General features: G+C 35.7%; 2 protein-coding genes across 2 annotated transcripts in view; one reads left to right on the top strand and one right to left on the bottom strand.

The window, feature by feature from the left end:
* Positions 1–1,430: 1,430 nt before the first annotated feature.
* Positions 1,431–18,162, bottom strand: LOC120635341 (zinc finger protein 423-like). Its single transcript, XM_039906319.1, has 11 exons — positions 18,031–18,162; positions 16,940–17,051; positions 15,442–15,558; positions 14,777–14,975; positions 13,383–13,495; positions 7,465–7,592; positions 5,883–6,018; positions 5,454–5,587; positions 4,042–4,174; positions 2,377–2,579; positions 1,431–1,499 (listed from the first exon to the last, which is right to left on the bottom strand). The coding sequence occupies exons 1-11, from the start codon at positions 18,160–18,162 to the stop codon at positions 1,431–1,433; spliced, it is 1,476 nt and encodes a 491-aa protein (XP_039762253.1).
* An 897-nt stretch (positions 18,163–19,059) lies between these two features.
* Positions 19,060–19,766, top strand: part of LOC120635399 (major facilitator superfamily domain-containing protein 6-A) — a 34,677-nt gene continuing 33,970 nt past the window's right edge. The window contains exon 1 of the mRNA XM_039906407.1: positions 19,060–19,357. Coding sequence (XP_039762341.1) covers positions 19,294–19,357 — 64 coding nt within the window. The 5' untranslated portion in view covers positions 19,060–19,293. The remainder of the gene's footprint in view (positions 19,358–19,766) is intronic.

The following is a 19,766-nucleotide window of genomic DNA, read 5'->3' as shown; positions in this document are numbered from 1 at the left end:
TAAACAATAAAAAGGAACGTGTGGATTGCTGTTTGTCTGTTTGTTTGTGTTCGCCAGTGTTCTGACCCGGAACTACACAACAATTATTGTACGAAAATATAAGTATTACACGGGTTGCGGTTCGATATTGGTATATTGTCGGTAATTATTTTACCCTCGTAATAATAATGGAGCTTATGGTGAAGTTTCGTGAGGACTCTACCATCAACGCTTCGGAAAAGCAATATTTTCGAATAGTTTATGTGCACTTGACATTTGGTTTTGGTAACTTAGATATTTAGCAAATCTACCCACTTTTTTTTCCAAGTTTCATTAAAAAAAATCTAAAAGTATCGATATCAGTAAGTATCGATACATTAAGATAATTTCTTTGAGCAGTATCGAAAAATGATTTGAGTGCTTCTGATATGCAGGCATCGATACTATGGAGGGTAGAGGTTATGGCATAAAATGTTTTTTAAGGAGTCTCTTGAAAATCGGTTGTGACTGCGCGCGCCTAATTTGAAAGGGGAGAGAGTTCAACTGAAAAGGATTTAGAACAGAAAGATTATGGGCAGGAATTTTTAGGATAAGATTATCTTCAGAACGGAGAGAGCGACAGTGAGAATAACTCAGAAACTCAAACCGTTCTTTAAGATATGGAGGAGTAGCTGAATTGAACAGAACACAGTATAAGAGAGACAGAATATAAATGTTCCTGTGTATAGGCATGGCAAAGCCAGGGAATTCGCTGTCAATTGTACACTGCGTGTGAGCTGCGTGTATAGCTTGTCTCGTGCACAGGGCTTTTATGTTGGCTGTGCGGCCGAGATGCCACCACGCAGTCAGGAAGCCAGCCGACCACGCAGTTTGTAGTTCCAGTGACAGCCTTAACGAGTGATCATTATGTTTCTATACTCTTTAGCATAGTAACTTGACCTTATAGTCTATGAAAGCAAAATTAACCCAGTGTGGCAATTACAAGGTACGTTGACTTATTATCGGGAAAATCTAAAACTGAATTTGAATTAGTAAAAGAACTAGAAATAAAACATTGAAGATTTAATAAATTGCAAAATAAAATACAACTGTAACTTAACATTAGACCAACAAAATTCAATCTGTAGCTCAAAACTAATAATATTTTAGGTAACATTTTATTTATTTTCTAAAAATAATACATTTATTTACTTTATGTCACTGTGAGTTTTATTCTACCCTAAGATGTTCTTCAAAGAAATAAAACATTTCTTTAGCTAATTTAATAACGCTAGATAAAATACATGCATACTTAATCCTAAAAAATATTTCACCATTTAATTTCTTCTAATTAAATTATACCTTTTCCTAAACGTGTTTCATTTATACAAAATGATGGTATTATAATAAGATTAAACGTTTTTAAGTACTAAACACTTAAGAATATTAAAATTATATAACTGTTAGAATTACTAATACAAAGTTCCAACATCGTGTATGACGCGTAGATGGTGTGACCACTCTTCAAGGTTTTGGAACAACTGTAATGAAAAAATCATTTATTCAATTTAATAATAAATATTAATAGCGTGTTTATATTTAACATATCTGGTAAATATGAATTTATAGTTAACCAAAGTTTAATTATTTAAGTAAGTAAAGTATAAACAAGACCATACCTGAGCACAGTACTCGCACTGGCACAGCTCTTACCATGCGCACACTAGCAGCGTCTCTGTCACACTCCACAGTCGCTGATAAAGATGTGGATACTGAATTTTTTACCTCTCTTTCCCACTCATGCCGACAAGTGTTAACAAGACCATACCTGAGCACAGTACTCGCACTGGCACAGCTCTTACCTTGCGCACACTAACAGCGTCTCTGTCACACTCCACAGTCGCTGATAAAGATGTGGATACTGAATTTTTTATCTCTCTTTCCCATTCATGCCGACAAGTTTTAACAAGACCATACTTGAGCACAGTACTCACATTGGTAGAGCTATCTTCCATGCGTACTCCTCACAACCTCCGTCATCTCAATCAACGAAGAAATAGATACCAAATAGGAAACTTGACCTCTCTTTCCCACTCATGCCGACAAGTGTTAACAAGACCATACCTGAGCACAGTACTCACATTGGTAGAGCTATCTTCCATGCGTACTCCTCACAACCTCCGTCACCTCAATCAACGATGAAATAGATACCAAATAGGAAACTTGACCTCTCTTTCCCACTCATGCCGACAAGTGTTAACAAGACCATACCTGAGCACAGTACTCACATTGGTAGAGCTATCTTCCATGCGTACTCCTCACAACCTCCGTCACCTCAATCAACGATGAAATAGATACCAAATAGGAAACTAGACCTCTCTTTCCCACTCATGCCGACAAGTGTTAACAAGACCATACCTGAGCACAGTACTCGCACTGATAAAGTTCTCTGCCGTGCGCAGCGACGTGTGCCTGCAGCCTCTCCGCAGGTAACGTCTGCCCGCACGTGTCGCACACTAGCAGCGTCTCTGTCACACTCTGTGAGGACTCAGTCGCTGATGCGGACGTAGATGCCGATGGCTGTTTACGTTTCGGCAACCGCGGCTCGTAGTATGGACACGCTGGATAGGTAAATAGTATTTGAACTGCCTCAATAATAATTGAACGACCAATCAGATAAACTTCGCAGAGCACACGTCTAACAAAACATTGCAGTCATGGCCTAACTGGTTTCAAGAGATAACGTGTGTAGAGGGTATATTGTCGTAGATCTGTCTGGTGTGGAGTGTAAAGATTAAAGAAATTATAAATAACACCATACAGATTCTCCTACTTTTCGCTGAGTTTAGCAAACTAAGCTTAATTTTGATAAAGTATTCTGTATCGTTAAGTCTCAGTTCTGTGCTCTATCTCAAATCACTTTCATCAGATCTTGACGACATTTTGGCAAAACTAAACTGATACAGTATAATAATTATTAGTACCCTATCGAGTACAAAAAGAATTGGTTTGTATTTGACAGAGTTATGGTGATAAATCGTCCAACATTTTCATCCCCTCTCCCAAAGGAACTGCGCTGAATTTCGAGATAAAAAGGATCCTATGTCCCTACCTCGTAGCTTGAACTCAAATTGTGCAAATTTTCATTAAAATTCATTCGGTAATGTCAGCGTGATGCGCGGCCCAGATACAGACAGATAGACAGACACGAGTGAAAAAATTACAGTTTTAGCTTTAGTATCGATTATAGATTTCCAAAAAAAATTTTTTAAATATCTTCAATGTACAAAATTCTAACCGTACAGTTTTATTATAAGTATCTAGGGTGTTACAATCAAACTTAGTGAAAACGGGCATTCATATTGCAAGTGGCCAATAAATGGTGCCTGGTCAACTATTCATCATTTCATTTCAACCAATTGACGTCCACTGCTGGACTTAGGTCTTTTGTAGAGAGTTCCACAATACACGGTCCTGGGCCGCTTGCCTCCAGCGACGCCGAGCGACTCGCCTGATGTCATCTGTCCGCCGCTTTGGGGACCGACCTACGCTGCGTTTTCCGGTGCGGGATCGCCATTCCAGCACCTTAAGACCAGAGCGTCCACCGGTTCTCCGAGATATGTGCCCCGCCTATTGCCACTTCAGCTTCGCGACTCGCTGAGCTATGATGTCGGTAGCTTTGGTCACGTAGAGATACTCCTAGCATAGCTCTCTCCGCTGAGTGACTCTGAGCCTTCTTACGAGGCCCATAATTTGAGACCATGTCTCAGATCCGTAAGCCATCACTGGCAACACGCACTGTTCGAAGACTCCTACCGAGTTCGAGAAATCCCTGGGTCAACTATTAAACCTGAATTGATTGAATTAAACAAAACAATCGAGGCTCCTCTACATGAATGCTCCTCTTCTCTAACGGTTGCAAGAAAGGCAACCGTTAGAGAAGAGTGGCGAAGTATTGTCAAGCGAGCCACAAAACCCAGATGACTACCACGACCAGTCTGTCAAAACTGAAACGACTAAGAAGAATTGAGTTAAACCCTAATGGTCTGGTATCCGGATACCTATATACCCGATTCTACTTACTGCCATGTCCGACGTGAGTCATGTAGAAAGTGACGAGCACTTTATCCATCGTCTCAGTGACGATCATGTGCGCGGGGCAAGCTTTACCCGTCTTATATATTTGGCGCTCGGGTGCGAGACGTTTGCCTTTGCCCTGAAAGATAAATGCATGCATGGGGCAATTTATCGCTTGGCAATCAGTTTTAATTTTATTTTTGAAGTTATACTTCTTTTGGCGCGTTACGGAATAATGATAAGAGTAAATATTTACGATGCGCGCGCGCCGTTACAAAAAACTGACACCATCAAGTTAGGAGTTAGAAGCTATAGACAACCTTTTAAGTTTTCAAAAAAAGTTTTGATTGTGTACACTTTTCATTGTCAAATTCTACGGGCTCATTCCGGTGATTTAATTGATCAATTGTACAAAAATCTCAAATTTTAATTTTGAATTAAACTTTGTTTTCTGTTAATGACATAACTATGTAATGCGTTATAATAAAACTTTCAATGTATTAATACTTTTTCTCCATTGTTAGTGTTGGTTTTTAATAAGGCGAAAGATAAAATTTTTGAAAAGATTGTTATCTTGTTACGCCAAAGAAGTATAACTTCTAACGCGTTTACATAACTACACACACATTTTTTTTTAAATTTAAAATGCATTAACAAATTTTCGGAACTGACAGGATTTGAATCAGCGGCTCTCTGGCAATCGCGGCCTGAGCTACCTGGACACTAAGCTACGGCTCTGTTACAGTCGATGCTGAAATTAGTATATGCTCTGTTATATCAGTCTCATAGCGACTCTAGCGCCACCTAGTACGAACATTGCAGTTTAATTTTGCAATCATGCTCGCAATCGTCAAGTCTTATTCGAGTTACGAACCACTTTATTGTCAAAACAAAATCGACCTAATGTTATTCATTTTGCAGTCTAAAACTTGTAATCCCATATGTATCATGCCAACAGCACTTGCTGAAGAAGGGTGGACAAATTTAATATTTAAAACAAGGTAAATTCCGTTTTCGTCCACTGCGCTAGTCTAGTCTTCTTCTACCATTTGCGATCACCAAACCGTCTGCCCAGCGTGGTGATTAACAAATTTATGACACATATGTAACATTTTACACAAATGTATGACAATAAAGACGATTTTTCTTTCTCTCTTTTCTTTCTTTCTATTATAGACTAACCCTCCCGTTGGGATAGGCTTTTAGTCCAGCAGTGGACCGTTAAAGGATATTGATGAAATTACGTACTAAGGGTACGTAGACGTCAGTGGCGTGATCGGGGTTTTTGACCGGGTTATGTATAAAGAAGGAAGATGCCATAAAATGGAAAAATTGTTCGCATTTATGAGTTTTACAAAAATTTTTGGGTAGGCAGTGCTTTTGTGCACGCCACCGTGCTAAGGGTGGAATAGTCTGACCTGGTACACATATATCCCTGACTGGCTACACATGTAGTGGGAGCGGATGCCCTCTATCGTCTGCTTGCTGGCGGTGGTCTTGCGGAACCTGTACTTCGTCTCCTCTTGGATTTCACTTTTGTACATCATGAAGTCTGTGGGGGTGTTTTTTTAACAAAATTAAAAAACATCTGTGAACTCGTTAACTTCCTTGAGGAAGTTGTGAGATCTGTGGTCTTATAAGTTGAAGCTTCCGTTTTTATACAAAATCCACACTCCATATACGTGATACACATGTTAAAGGTTTTTTGTTTGTAATTACTTCACTCCCTAATCAAGAAAATAAACGACATGATTTTTGGTATAGATTTAGTCAAGCACACAGGGGTTTAGACCACAAAAACAAAAGAACACAACATGGTCCTTCGAGCCGGATAATGCAATATCTACCATCCATAGTTCGAAACTCCAGTTGCTCTACTTGCTCAGTTACGTGGTGACGGTGGAGCAAGTGCGCGCTGAAGTTGACTCCATAGCTCACGCGTTCAGAACACAGCGGGCAGAAGAACGCTTTACGTTTTTCCACCTGGATGATGAAAGTCAATTGTTTAAGAGAAAGAAGAAGAAAAAAGAGTAAAGAGTTAGTTGGCGTGGTTTATTTTTTACTCTTGTTATTTGTAGTGCACTAGTAAAATTCAAAAATTCTAAATTCATTAATGTCAAGCAGGTCTCTTAATAGGCTGTGAAATGTCAAATTTTTTTGTTTGTAGTAACTCCACCCGCAGTTTTTTAGGCGGATTCTAACTAGGAGAAGCTGGCCAGATACTCAGCAGTTGCTCTTTTATAACATAATTAAAAAAATCATTTTTTTCATATTTTAAAGGAACAAAGCGGAGCGGCCTGCCTCCGGTTACTTACGGTACTAGATAAAGAATTATGACAAATAAAGACAAATAGTTTATCGAAAACACTTATTGACAGTACTCACGCAGTTAATATATTTAATGTAGATACTACGAACAAACATTACACGCACACAGATGCACGCACCGACGAGGCCCCAAGCTATTATCGCAGGATTTTAGTCGGAGTTCTTGCTCTGTACCCCGTCGGTGCGTGCATTTGTTTGTTTCGAACTTTTTTTCTGTAGTTTCCATACTGCTTTAGTATATTTACTGTAGCACTAATGTTGTGCAATACAAATGCTTTGGTCGGAAATAAAAGCTGCCAGCTTAGTGGCTTCCATATTTACCTATAGATCACGAGACACTGGACCTAACACCTCGGCCCATACTTGTAAAGAACATATTGGGTTTTTCTATTAAAGAAATTCTTATAATAGGTGTATCTTATTTTAGCAGTGGCGATTACTTGTCAATATAACAGCTTATATGAGATAAAATATAATAATATTGTTAGCGCAACTTACACAAAAAAAAAACTACTTTTGTCATGTAAAAGTCATTTTTTGTTCGTAGCAACACTATCAACTGTGTTAAGAGAACTATGGAGGGTAGAGGTAAGGAGAGTCATCTTATATGGGAGAAAAGTTGAAAAAGTGTCCAGTTGTTGCGCTAAATAACAGTTCAAAAATCCTCCACAATGGCGCTGGTGGATGCACACGGTATGGTATGAATGTAGCAATCGTAGATGAATTGAAGTATGCCGAGTTAAAAAATTTAATGTCATTATCGACTAAAGTAGTTTATTATTGAGAATTTCAACAACTTACGTTGTACAAAATATTGTGGTAAATATAACCTTACTTCCTTGTATCTCCATACTTCCTTGTTTATTTTTCAAGCCTACTCTAACAATATTTATATTTGGCGCTTCTTTTAAGAGTTACCCTGATGCAAATGTGGCGCCATCCTAATTTAATACATTTTGACGACCATTGCCACTATAGCAGACGAAAGAAGCAATATTCTTACTGATTTGAAAGTACACAACAAATAGTCATGGCGTCTTGAGTAGTGTTGCTAGGTAATAAAACGAAGTTCCCGGAAATTGTGAAAAAAAGTTATTTTACCTCCAACCCGTGCGCCTTCCATAAATGATTATTAAGTATCTGTTTCTGGCTGAAGTCACGACTACAAATGTGACACTTCTTGCGGTCACGCGAAGAATACTTTGGCACGTGGTCATTGCAGAGTTTCACTAGAACACAGAATCCTTAATATTATTAATGCGAAGGTGCGTTTGTTTTTGAAGTTATAATTCTTTTGGCGCGTTAGGGAAAAATTATGAGAGTAAAATTTTACGATGCGCGCGCACATTGTCACAAAAAATCGACACCCTGAAGTTAGCTATAAGGTTTGAAAGTGTACATTTTGAATTGTCACCATCTGCGGGCTCATTCCGGTGATTTAATTGATTCAATTGTAAGACTTAGTTGCCCGATTATGAGTTAATTAATATTCCTTGAATTATATTTATTATGTTAATTTCTTTAATGATTTGAATTTTTTTTTTGTGATATATAATGTACTTTATTTGACTAGATGCGTCTAGATGCGTTATATAATAAAACTTTAAATGTATTAAATACCTTTTTTTCTATTATTAGTTTCGTTTTGTCTACAAACGTAGAATAAGGCGAAAAATAAAATTTTTGAAAAGATTTTTGTCTTGTTACGCCAAAGAAGAATAACTTCTAACCTTCTCCTTCACGCCATAACTAAGCAACCAATTAACTTGATTTTTGTTATATGGTTATTTTTGAAGTTATACTTCTTTTGGCGCGTTAGGGAAAAATGCTGAGAGTAAATTTTTACGATGCGCGTGTTAGGAAATAGGGAATTACAGCACTTTATCTATGATAAACCCGATGATTATATTAAATATATCAACAAATAATAGTTTGTATACTCACTGATAATGTATTGAAAATAGAATAATGGACTTTAGTAGACTGTCAAATAAAAGTATAGGATCTATGGCGGGAGACGCGAGTTTGACAAGTTAGATTGGCGGCAAAGATAAGTGAGGACGGATTTAAAAATGAATTAATTAAGAAAAGGAGATTAATTAAAGTATTGTGGATAGAACGTTACAAATTGGGTTGAGATGATTTATAATGGAAACGATACACTTAAAGAAATATTGTTGTGGCGAAACAAGTCGTATGTACTGGTGATGGAGTTGTTAAAAGTTGTTGGTACTATGGTTGTACCTGATGTTGCATTAGATAAGTATATCTCATCCTTTGGTTTATTTAGGTATCATATATGGAGCCCTAGCATAACTTTATACCGACAGTTTATGTAGCAGAGGTTGCTCTATACAAACAACTTGTTCCAAAAGTCCTGATGTTATAAGTGATAATAGTAGTTATGTTTTACCTGTCTTAAAATATGTCTTGTATCAAAGGGCGTAGCGTTATTGCATATGACAATGTTGTAATTGTGTTGATAAGTTGTTTTAATTGATTGAATAAAAGAGCAACGGTAGAGTTTCTTGCCAGTGGTCTTCTCTGCCGAAGACAGCATTCCGAACTGGTAGTAGAGTCATTTGAAGGTAACAAGTAATATGAATTATAGAGAAGCTTAATATACAGTATTAGAGTCAGTCCAGTTGTTTTATTTCACTCCTTGGGAAGTCAGGTTTATAGAGTACAGACCCACAACACTGCTCTAAAGCAGGTTGGTGGGCTTTAAAGATTTCTTTTATAAAATGAATACTTTAATAGGAAGGAAGAATAATAGTTATGAGAATAAATGATTACTGATAAGAAACTAGGTATTTAGCTTCAATAATACTGTTAATTAATGAAAGATCTAAGTGCCATCCTGAACATTGTGGGTATTGCAGTGAATATCTGAATACCTGGGCCCTCCATTATTCTCTATATTTTTTTAGCATCAGAAGTGGGATCCTATTCATGTCCAATTTATGCCTTTCTCTAATGCAGATTTACTTTTTTTAGAACCATCCCGTCAAATATGGACATAGTAAAGAGTTTGATGATTTTGATGATGCCTCAACTTTTTGCTGCTATGTGCTAACACAGAAACACTCTGGAGACAAAGCACCATGCTTGTTGAAATTCTATTTAAGGATATGTGGTCCGAGGAACCAATTAATAACCATCCCGGCAAATGTGGATATAGTACATGGTTTGATGTTTTTGATGAAGTCTCAACTAATAGCTGGTATGTGCTAAAACAGAAACACTCTGGAGACAGAGCACCAGACTTGGTAAAATTCCATTGAAGTATATGTGGTCCGGGGAACCAATTGATGTGATATTTTTATTTATCTTTTCTTTTTGTGGTTTCTACTTTTGAAAGATAGTACTTATTACCTGAAACTGATATGGCCTAGTGGCTCTTTGTTTATTTTGCTGAAATGATTAAGTTTGTTTGTGATAACCAACAAGTCAAGTTGGCCAAACAGAATGTGTAATAAGTTTGATAAATTTGAATTATCAAGTTTTATTTAACTAGTCTGGTTATACAAATGGAATTTGTGTTAAGCTTTATTTTATTAGTCTGTCAAGGTTAAAATACATAAACTGGTCAGGTTAGCCGAACGGAATGTGTGATATATTTTTCCTATGATTCTTATTTATTACATACAAGATTTCAAGTTTAAATTGAGCAACTAGTCAAGTTGGCCAAACAGAATGTGTGATAAGTTTGATAAATTTAAAATTTCAAGTTTTATTTAACTAGTCAGGTTAACCAAATGGAATTTGTGTTAACTTTTATTTTATTAGTCTGTCCAGGCTAAAATAAATTAACTGGTCAGGTTAGCCGAACGGAATGTGTAATAGATTTTTCTTTTAATTCTTATTTATTACATACAAGATTTCAAGTTTATATTGAGCAACTAGTCAGGTTAGCCAAGCTGTCGACTTTTATTTAGGAACTATTCTATGTACTTCGAGATCGAAGTACTTGTCAGGAAAGCCGAGATAGGAGAGATTGTGTAAATTATTCAGAACATATAAAAGAATACACATAAAACAAAACAAAACAAAAAAAAAAAAAATTTTGTTGGTAGAATAGAATAGAATATGATTATGTGTCAGAACAATACATATAGGGAAAATTACTACTGAATAGCTAAATGAAATAGTTTAGTTTCTATGTTGGGTTGTGTGAAGAAAAGAATTAGGAGTCAGCTTAAATGTTGTGGGTTAGGTTAGGTCAGTGATCTTTCAGTATGATGTTGAGAGAAGTTTTTAAAAATGATATAAATAAAATACAATTATAAACTAAATTAATGTTGCTGCTGCAAAGGAAAATATATTAGTTGCATTATAAATAATTAGATTATACTTAGGTTAACAGTTGTTTAAATTTATGTGAAATTTTAAGAGTCCTTGCATGATAAATGATTCTGTTAAACAGGTGGTTTAATTGATGTTTAGATTGAAATAAAACATTGAATAATAGAAATAACAATTGAACAAACATTGAATATACTTTGGCTTTTATGATGAGATGATAAAAAAAAAAAAGATGTAAACTAATAGAAATAATTCCATCTTAGCGTTTTTATATTAATTTATTTATATTTATCTTATATATTACTTGACTTGGACAGTGGAAAAAATATGAATATCACCAGTGGGTGATGATGTTATTGATATCACTTGAGAGTGATGATGATGTGGATATCACCAGTGGGTGATGATGTTATTGATATCACTTGAGAGTGATGATGTTGTTGATATCACCAGTGGGTGATGATGTTATTGATATCACTTGAGAGTGATGATGTTGTTGATATCACCAGTGGGTGTTGGTGTTTTGGTATATATTGGTTTGACTATTAGACTGTACTGATTGCATCTCTGACTAAATAAGACTAACAATGCAAATAACAGAATTAAGGAGAAATACAATTATGTGTATATTTTGATAAAGTTTGACTGGAGGCAAATGGATAAATTGTTTGAGATTTATATTGAGATGGAAATATTTGGATTATGATTGTACATGTTAAAATGTACAAGATAAATGAAAATGAGTATTTTTGATTTACATTGTTGAAAATTAATCATTTATTTTTTTTACTTTAATAGAAGTATTTCATTGTTATAATATGTTAAATGGTGTGGAATTTTGATGAAAATTTTTTTTTCGGTCTCTTTCACTTTAATTATAAAATGTTATGATTATGCCTATATTTTGATAAAATATTGTTTACAGTTTATTGATAAAAGTGTATACAGAATGTAACTGATTTGATGATTTTTTTAGGCTTATATACCATTTGAACTAATGTTATAGAGGTGTATATAAGATGATGTACTTATAAGGATGTTCTTTGAACCTAAAGACTTATGATACAATACATATACCTAAAAAGAATAACCCTATGTACTTCGAGAACGAAGTACTTGTCAGAATGGCCGTGTTAGGAAATAGGGAATTACAGCACTTTATCTATGATAAACCCGATGATTATATTAAATATATCAACAAATAATAGTTTGTATACTCACTGATAATGTATTGAAAATAGAATAATGGACTTTAGTAGACTGTCAAATAAAAGTATAGGATCTATGGCGGGAGACGCGAGTTTGACAAGTTAGATTGGCGGCAAAGATAAGTGAGGACGGATTTAAAAATGAATTAATTAAGAAAAGGAGATTAATTAAAGTATTGTGGATAGAACGTTACAAATTGGGTTGAGATGATTTATAATGGAAACGATACACTTAAAGAAATATTGTTGTGGCGAAACAAGTCGTATGTACTGGTGATGGAGTTGTTAAAAGTTGTTGGTACTATGGTTGTACCTGATGTTGCATTAGATAAGTATATCTCATCCTTTGGTTTATTTAGGTATCATATATGGAGCCCTAGCATAACTTTATACCGACAGTTTATGTAGCAGAGGTTGCTCTATACAAACAACTTGTTCCAAAAGTCCTGATGTTATAAGTGATAATAGTAGTTATGTTTTACCTGTCTTAAAATATGTCTTGTATCAAAGGGCGTAGCGTTATTGCATATGACAATGTTGTAATTGTGTTGATAAGTTGTTTTAATTGATTGAATAAAAGAGCAACGGTAGAGTTTCTTGCCAGTGGTCTTCTCTGCCGAAGACAGCATTCCGAACTGGTAGTAGAGTCATTTGAAGGTAACAAGTAATATGAATTATAGAGAAGCTTAATATACAGTATTAGAGTCAGTCCAGTTGTTTTATTTCACTCCTTGGGAAGTCAGGTTTATAGAGTACAGACCCACAACACTGCTCTAAAGCAGGTTGGTGGGCTTTAAAGATTTCTTTTATAAAATGAATACTTTAATAGGAAGGAAGAATAATAGTTATGAGAATAAATGATTACTGATAAGAAACTAGGTATTTAGCTTCAATAATACTGTTAATTAATGAAAGATCTAAGTGCCATCCTGAACATTGTGGGTATTGCAGTGAATATCTGAATACCTGGGCCCTCCATTATTCTCTATATTTTTTTAGCACGCGCGTACACCGTCACAAAAAACCGACACCCAGAAGTTAGCTATAAGGTTTGTCAGTGTACACTTTCGATAGTCAAAGTCTGCGGGCTCATTCCGGGGATTTAATTGATTCAATTGTACAAAAATCTCAAATTTTAATGTTCAGTGAAACTTGGTTGTCCTATAATGAGTCTATTAGTATTCCAAATTTAATTATGTTTATTACCTATGTCCATTTCTTTAATTATGTAAGATTTTTTTTTTGGTGTTATTTATGCATATACTTATGCATTCTCTATTTCGTAATTCTGTAACACGTTGTAACTCATATAACTCAATTTTATTTCATATTCCACTACAAGTTAGCCCCTAGCTGCAATGTCATTTGCTGAGGATGCAGTCCAAGATGGTAACGGGTAGACCAAACAGGTCAGCCCGTTACCATCAGTTCCAATGAAAGGTTGGCTGGTGCAATCTACACGACTTTGAGACACCGGACACCATAATGAACAGCAAAGTTACTCACGTCCATGCTTCATCCTCAGATGCGTGAAGCAAGCCTTCTTGCTATTGTAAACGTTCTCGCAGAAGTGGCATGCGTATTCTCGGTTTTCTTTCTCGGAAATTGTATTGTGGCATCTTAAAAATGTATTTAAAAAAGTATCTGTCTATTCATAGCACGTCTCATGGGCGTACCCAGGAGGGGTGGGCAAATGTATGAACTCTCTTAAAAAACTGTCATAAATAAAAATAATTACACTTTTGGATTCAGTATCGATTGTACAGTCATCAATGTACAGAATTCGACCCGTTACAGTTTTATTTTAAGTGTAAACTGCCTTTTTTTTTGTTATCGGGGGGGAAATCTTCAAAGATACCCGACCTCAGGGAAGATCGGGTTATGTGGGATTTTTCCCACTAAATACCACTCGGTGGCCATCCTCTGCACATATTTGAGAGGCTCGGGGATCTTCTAAGAACGCACCGTTACATGTACAGACTACCTAGAAGGCCGACTGGCTGTTTGTCCTACACACTACACTACGTATGCCTCGAGTTTTGTGTAGGTGTCTTGGTATAGTGTGTATGAAAAAACAGCCGCGGGCGATCTGACCTAAAAAAATCTCACTTGCCATCAAATCAGGAATGAAAAGATCCTGAGTTACCGACCTAGCTTAACGAGTCGCGAAGCTGATGTGGCAATCTGCGGGGCACATAGCTCGCATAACCGATAGACGTTGGGGTCCCAAGTTGCTGGAATGGCGCACTGGTAAAAACAATCTTGGCAGACTCCTGACGAGGTGTACAGATGACATCAAGCGAGTCGCAGATAGCTGTTGGGCCCAAGCGGCTTAAGACCGTGGTACTTGAACCGTATATCCGTGGATGTCCATTGGTTGACATGATGATGATAATATAGTTATAATAATAATAATAATAAACTTTATTCAGCTTCCACACATAAGTAAACTAATGAAAACTAATTACGAATTACATTAAAACTAATTAAAACTTGTTATACACTATTTTACAAACTAAATGCCTTATCGAAAGGTGCTTCAGCTGAAAAGGCTGCTACCTCAGCATGCTGCTGCAGTATTTGACAACTGCAGCGCTGATTTTCAGGTATAGCCTTGATTGGCGTCACGGATTTGCCGGGAAAAGTTTAAAAAGAAGCGAAGTGAACTTGACAAGGAGAGGGAGTATACGGAAAAATAAAGTAAAATAATATATATAAAATTATCAAACGATACAATAGAACCACCACCACATAAAAAGAAATATATATATATATATACATATAAACAGATGTTACGCGTAAGCCCGACAACAAGCAATAGGTCGAGACAACTTCTTTGGATCTGCATATCCACTGTGGGCAACCTTTGGAATCGCAACTCCTAAAAGTAACATATATACCTGTTCAGGTGATCTTCCAAGTTACCCAGTGAAGCCCCACATAACTTGCACTCTCGGACCCTCCGGCCGGTCCGGGGCTCCAAGCCGTGCACCAGACGTACATGATGATGCACCTCCTCAACAGTCGGCAGTTGGAGATCGCAGTATATGCATGAAGTTTCGTCTAGGGCTTCTATTTCATGTTTGTCGTCTAGCTCATCTAAAACGTGCATGCTTTTAAAGACCAGACCAAAGAAAATTCGACACTTTGGAAGTTAAACACTAAATGATACGGCTCGAAGGACGATGTTGTATTTTTCTTTCCATTGTGTTCCGACTTCAGAACTCACTTATGTGTTGCAAAATCAATGTCGATGAATTTGTAGCAAGCCTTGACAAAAGCTTTCCGCCAGAACACACCAAAGGAGTTTCAGTTCCTTAAATACTGAAAGATCCGGCTCGAAGGACCATGTCGTGTTTCTTTTCGCTGTATTCCGACTTTAAAACTCACTTTTGCGTTGAGGAGTCAACGTCAATAGGTCGGTAACTTGGCAGAAGACTCCCAAACCAGACCAAACCAGGGAAAATGTTAAAATTATAAATTCCTAGAGAGCCCCTGCTTGAGATCGAGCCCAGGGTCTTCCTATTTATAAGACCACTGTGCCAGGAGGTTTTCAATTTCTTACCATCGTCCTCTTCAAAGATAAAGTTATCTGAGCTCTTAGCAATAACTATTTTTCGATGGTTCGACTTCGACGGTTTTTCGTCTTCTTCCAGCATAGTCTCATCTAGATACTCTTCATCTGTAGGGATAAAAGTTAATAAAATGTCTGTGGTTTTGAAATAACTCCCTATTATTAAGCTCATTTTATTTTTGTGTTTGTGTATGTCTCTGTGTTTATTTGTTTGAAAACTTTAATAATATATATTAGCTAAAGCTTTTGTCGTGCAATTTCAGCGATTTGCTACGATTTCTCCCAGACAACTTTTGATGAGAGACAAATCAGAAGTATAGAATTTTCGACTCTAAAAGTAGTAGAATAAGTTCCATTTTACTTTGACGATACTCGAAAACGACTGCTCGATTGCGAGCGAACAAATCTTATACTAAGGCTACGTATTATGAATGCGAAATTGTGTTTGTTTATTTGTTTGTTTGTTTGTCCTTACTTTACGCTGTAACTTATATACCCATCAACTGTATTTTTGGCATAGAGTTAGTTTAAACGATGGAGAGTAGCATAGGCTACTCTTTTGACGGCCGTGTAGCCAGTGACCCAGCTTTCTTTGTCCAAGCTGTGGGTTCGATTCCCACACTAAAATGTTAGTGTGATGAAGATGATTGTTTTTCAGTGTCTGGGCGTTCATCTGTATATTGTAAGTACCTATTTATGTGTACCTCGACTTCCCTACTAATATTATAAATGTCAATGTAAGTTTGTTTGTTAAACTTTCACGCAAAAAATATCTAACCGATCCTCATGAAACTTTGTACACATTTCCTTTAAGTGTTAGTAGTAATATAGGATACTTTTTATCCCGACATTAAGCTCGGTTCCTTTGGGAGAGGGGATGACTGTTTGACGATTTTACACCATAACTTCGACAAATTATAACCGATTTAAATAATTATTTTTATACTATAGAGGTTATAATATGTGTTCAATTTTGCCCAAACTGTGGTTGGAGATAGAGGACAGAACTCCTCAGCGGACAGCAGCAAACCCCTCATTTAAGGCTTAGCGATACTGAATACTTTATATTTTTTTAGATCTACAACTAAATTTAATGCCACATCAAAAAAACAAAATCAAACGCAGACGAAGTCGCCGGCAACTGCTAGTTATTCATAAAACTAATTCAAATTCGAATTCAAAATTCATTTATTTCAAGTAGGCCTAATATAAGCACTTTTGAAACGTCAAGTCCGTCTGTGTGTAGTGACTCTACCACCGGTTCGGAAAGCAGATTCTACCGAGAAGAAGCCGGCAAGAAACTCAGCAGTTGCAGTTGAGATCCTAGTGTACTATATAACATAGCATAGTGAATTATCGTAATATATTTATTTCTTTATTTTACACCGGAATACCGATTGTATGCTCACTGGATTTTTGGAAAAACCGTAAAAGAAAACGCGAATGTAAAACGCGGGCAACAGTTAGTGTTAAAATAAACAAATGCTACCTTTTATAACTTGAATCATATCCATACTCTTCACAGTCTGAGTTTTGAACGTGAGACTCTTCTCCAATTTCTCTACGCAATTAGTGCATATATATTTGTAGTCATTCGTAACCTGTAACAAATCAAACTTCTATTGTCTATTGACTGTTTTTTCGATACTTTTTAGTGTTAAGTTTATTTTAAATTGTTAAGAAAATAATAAAAACAAACATTTAGTTGAGACACAATATATGTTTTGTATCATTGTAATAAATTCAAATTCAAATTCATTTATTTCAAGTAGGCCTAATTAATAAGTACTTTTGAAACGTCAAATCAGTCTGTTTGTAGTGACTCTACCGCCGGTTAGGAAGGCAGATTCCACTGATAAGAGCCGGCAAGAAACTCGGCAGATTGCTCTTTTCCCACATCATTTTAAAGTTTAACAATCTTTAGAATTTTTCTGTTCTGTGAGAGATGAGAGCGGAGTGGCTTGCTTCAAAGCAGCCATGTCGTTAAGGAATTCATCAATCGTGTATTACCTAACCACGATTTGTTATATGTGTTTTAATATATTGTTTTAACTTAGGTAAAGGTAGATCTAATATTACCTTCGGTATCATGTTATACAAGCATATACCCATCGCCACAAAGGATTTCTGTACTTTTCGATATACAGATATCACTAATTTATGTCCGTTTCTAGTTAGTCGACTGTTATATCGACTTTTTGTTTATAATAGGTAAAACACTTGTTAGGTAAGTTATAATTTAATAATTTTATGCTTATCGATACCTAATGGCATAGTTAATAATTTTTGTTTTACAAACGTTCTGTCAAAAGCCCCAGCTAGAGAATAGTAGGCAAATTTAAGCTTTAATACTATGCAAACGAGATTATTTTTAGTCCGATGTTATATCCGAATTATTTCCATACTCGAAAACGACTGCTCGATTGCGAAGCGAATCTGAGTTTCTATTCTTAGAATTAATGAAATTTTCATATGCACTAGTAATTTAGATGATATATGAAAATAGGTATTTTTAATTATTGAGTCGAGAATTGAAAGTTTATAATAAAAACTATGTTAATTATAAATTAAAAAGCTAACCTTGATACCGAAACAGGTTTTAAGCATTTGCGCGTAAGTTTCTTCATTGTTCGCGTAAGTAACAAATAGGTCGCATAAATCATTTGTGCTCATGCAAGTAATGCACCCTACTAAATCCTCTTCGTCCTCCATAATTAGCCTTTTCACGAAACCTAAAAAACGATCTCATTAAAATAATGATTTTTCCCTTCACATTTGTTTATAATTCGAATTTTCCGCGTTTCTTTTGTTTAAGAAAACCAAAAATTTCGTCCAGAAAAAAATCGTGACATTTAACTTGTGCTGATTTTAATTATAATTACTAAATGAACACCACATACTTACAAAACAAAATTTATGAGTTATTCAAAAAGAAGAGAATCACTAAAAACATTATTTATTTCAATAAAACAATATATAAAAAAAAATATTATGCAGGAATCTGCTTTTTGTATCCTCTTTGGTCTATGTATAGTTTTAACAGATTCTAGCCTTTTTGACATGCAGGGTTGTCACGACATGTTCTTTACCCCTAAACTCGGGACGAGGTTTTTTATTTTGTTTCGAGGTGTTTTAAATATAAAGTTTTTGTTAATATAGTATAATTATAGAATATAAATATGTCAACATATTTAAGTTGACTGTCTTAGTTTGATTACAACCTTACTTACTGGAACCGAAAGTTGGCGATTATTCTAACATCAAAAACATTTGCAAGCAAATTAAGCGTCAGACGGACACTAAAACAGTCGAAAACTCCTCAGCATAACAACTTAAAGCACTTGGTGACCTTGGCGGCCTGTAAATTTTCTGGGGTGAGCTCGGCTGGCTGGAGTGATCCAGCGAGGAGCTGTACCAGCGGCAATTCGTAAAACGGATGGTTCCGGCCAACTTAATACGGAGACAGGCCCAGGCTACAGGACAACGGTAATAGGAAGATTTGAAACTTGAGGGGAGTTTGAAAGTATTTTTATGGCAGCACTCTAAACATTAAACGTCATGTGTCAATGTTTAGTGTCAGTTTGAGTTGTTTTGACTTTTCGTGTTCTTCCAATGTAAACAACAATAAATCTATTCAAATGAAATTGCTGCAGGCTTATTAATTCAATACGATACTAGATTAGAAAGCGGTCGGGTCAGTGCAGCACACAACAAAACGTCTGTTAGATCCCAAGAGGTTATCGACCTGCACTACTTCAAAAATATGTTTGTAAAGGGATCGTTTTATTTATAGACTAAAATAAACTATTTTGAAAGTGTTTGTGATAGTGATATCATTCTAAAATGAAGTTCAAAGTCGACAGGGGTCTTTTGCCTGTGAAAATACACTTCTTTTTTTTCTTCGCTGGTAAGTTACAGATAAAGATATAATAGACATTAAGATGCATTGTTATTTTGAATTAATGGTTACAAATTAACAACGGCCAAGTGAACTGTAGCTTGTATTGATTAAAAAATGCTATTAATCATTCTGATCATCTGTTAGTTAAAAAATTGTTCTTTTTATAGTAATTGTTATTTTTATAATAAAAAATGCCACGAGGGCCAGGGTTCAACCCCCAGGTTAGGCCAAAGAATAGTATTGAGAATTTCTATAAAGAAATTACTTGTTTCTTAATTCCTCTTGAAAAACTAAAAATAAATAAATAAAACAATAATTTCCTGAAAGAAAAATTCTTTATTTATTTCTCATCTAGATAGAGATGGGAAATAAAATTAAATAAAGACAGACTGAGAGTGACTTTTTTTTATGTCTA

The sequence above is a fragment of the Pararge aegeria genome, chromosome 26 (genome assembly GCF_905163445.1).
Source record: "Pararge aegeria chromosome 26, ilParAegt1.1, whole genome shotgun sequence".
Taxonomy (NCBI): Eukaryota; Metazoa; Arthropoda; class Insecta; order Lepidoptera; family Nymphalidae; genus Pararge; species Pararge aegeria.
Note: the sequence above shows the minus strand (reverse complement) of the source record. Positions and strands in the feature narration are given on the sequence as shown.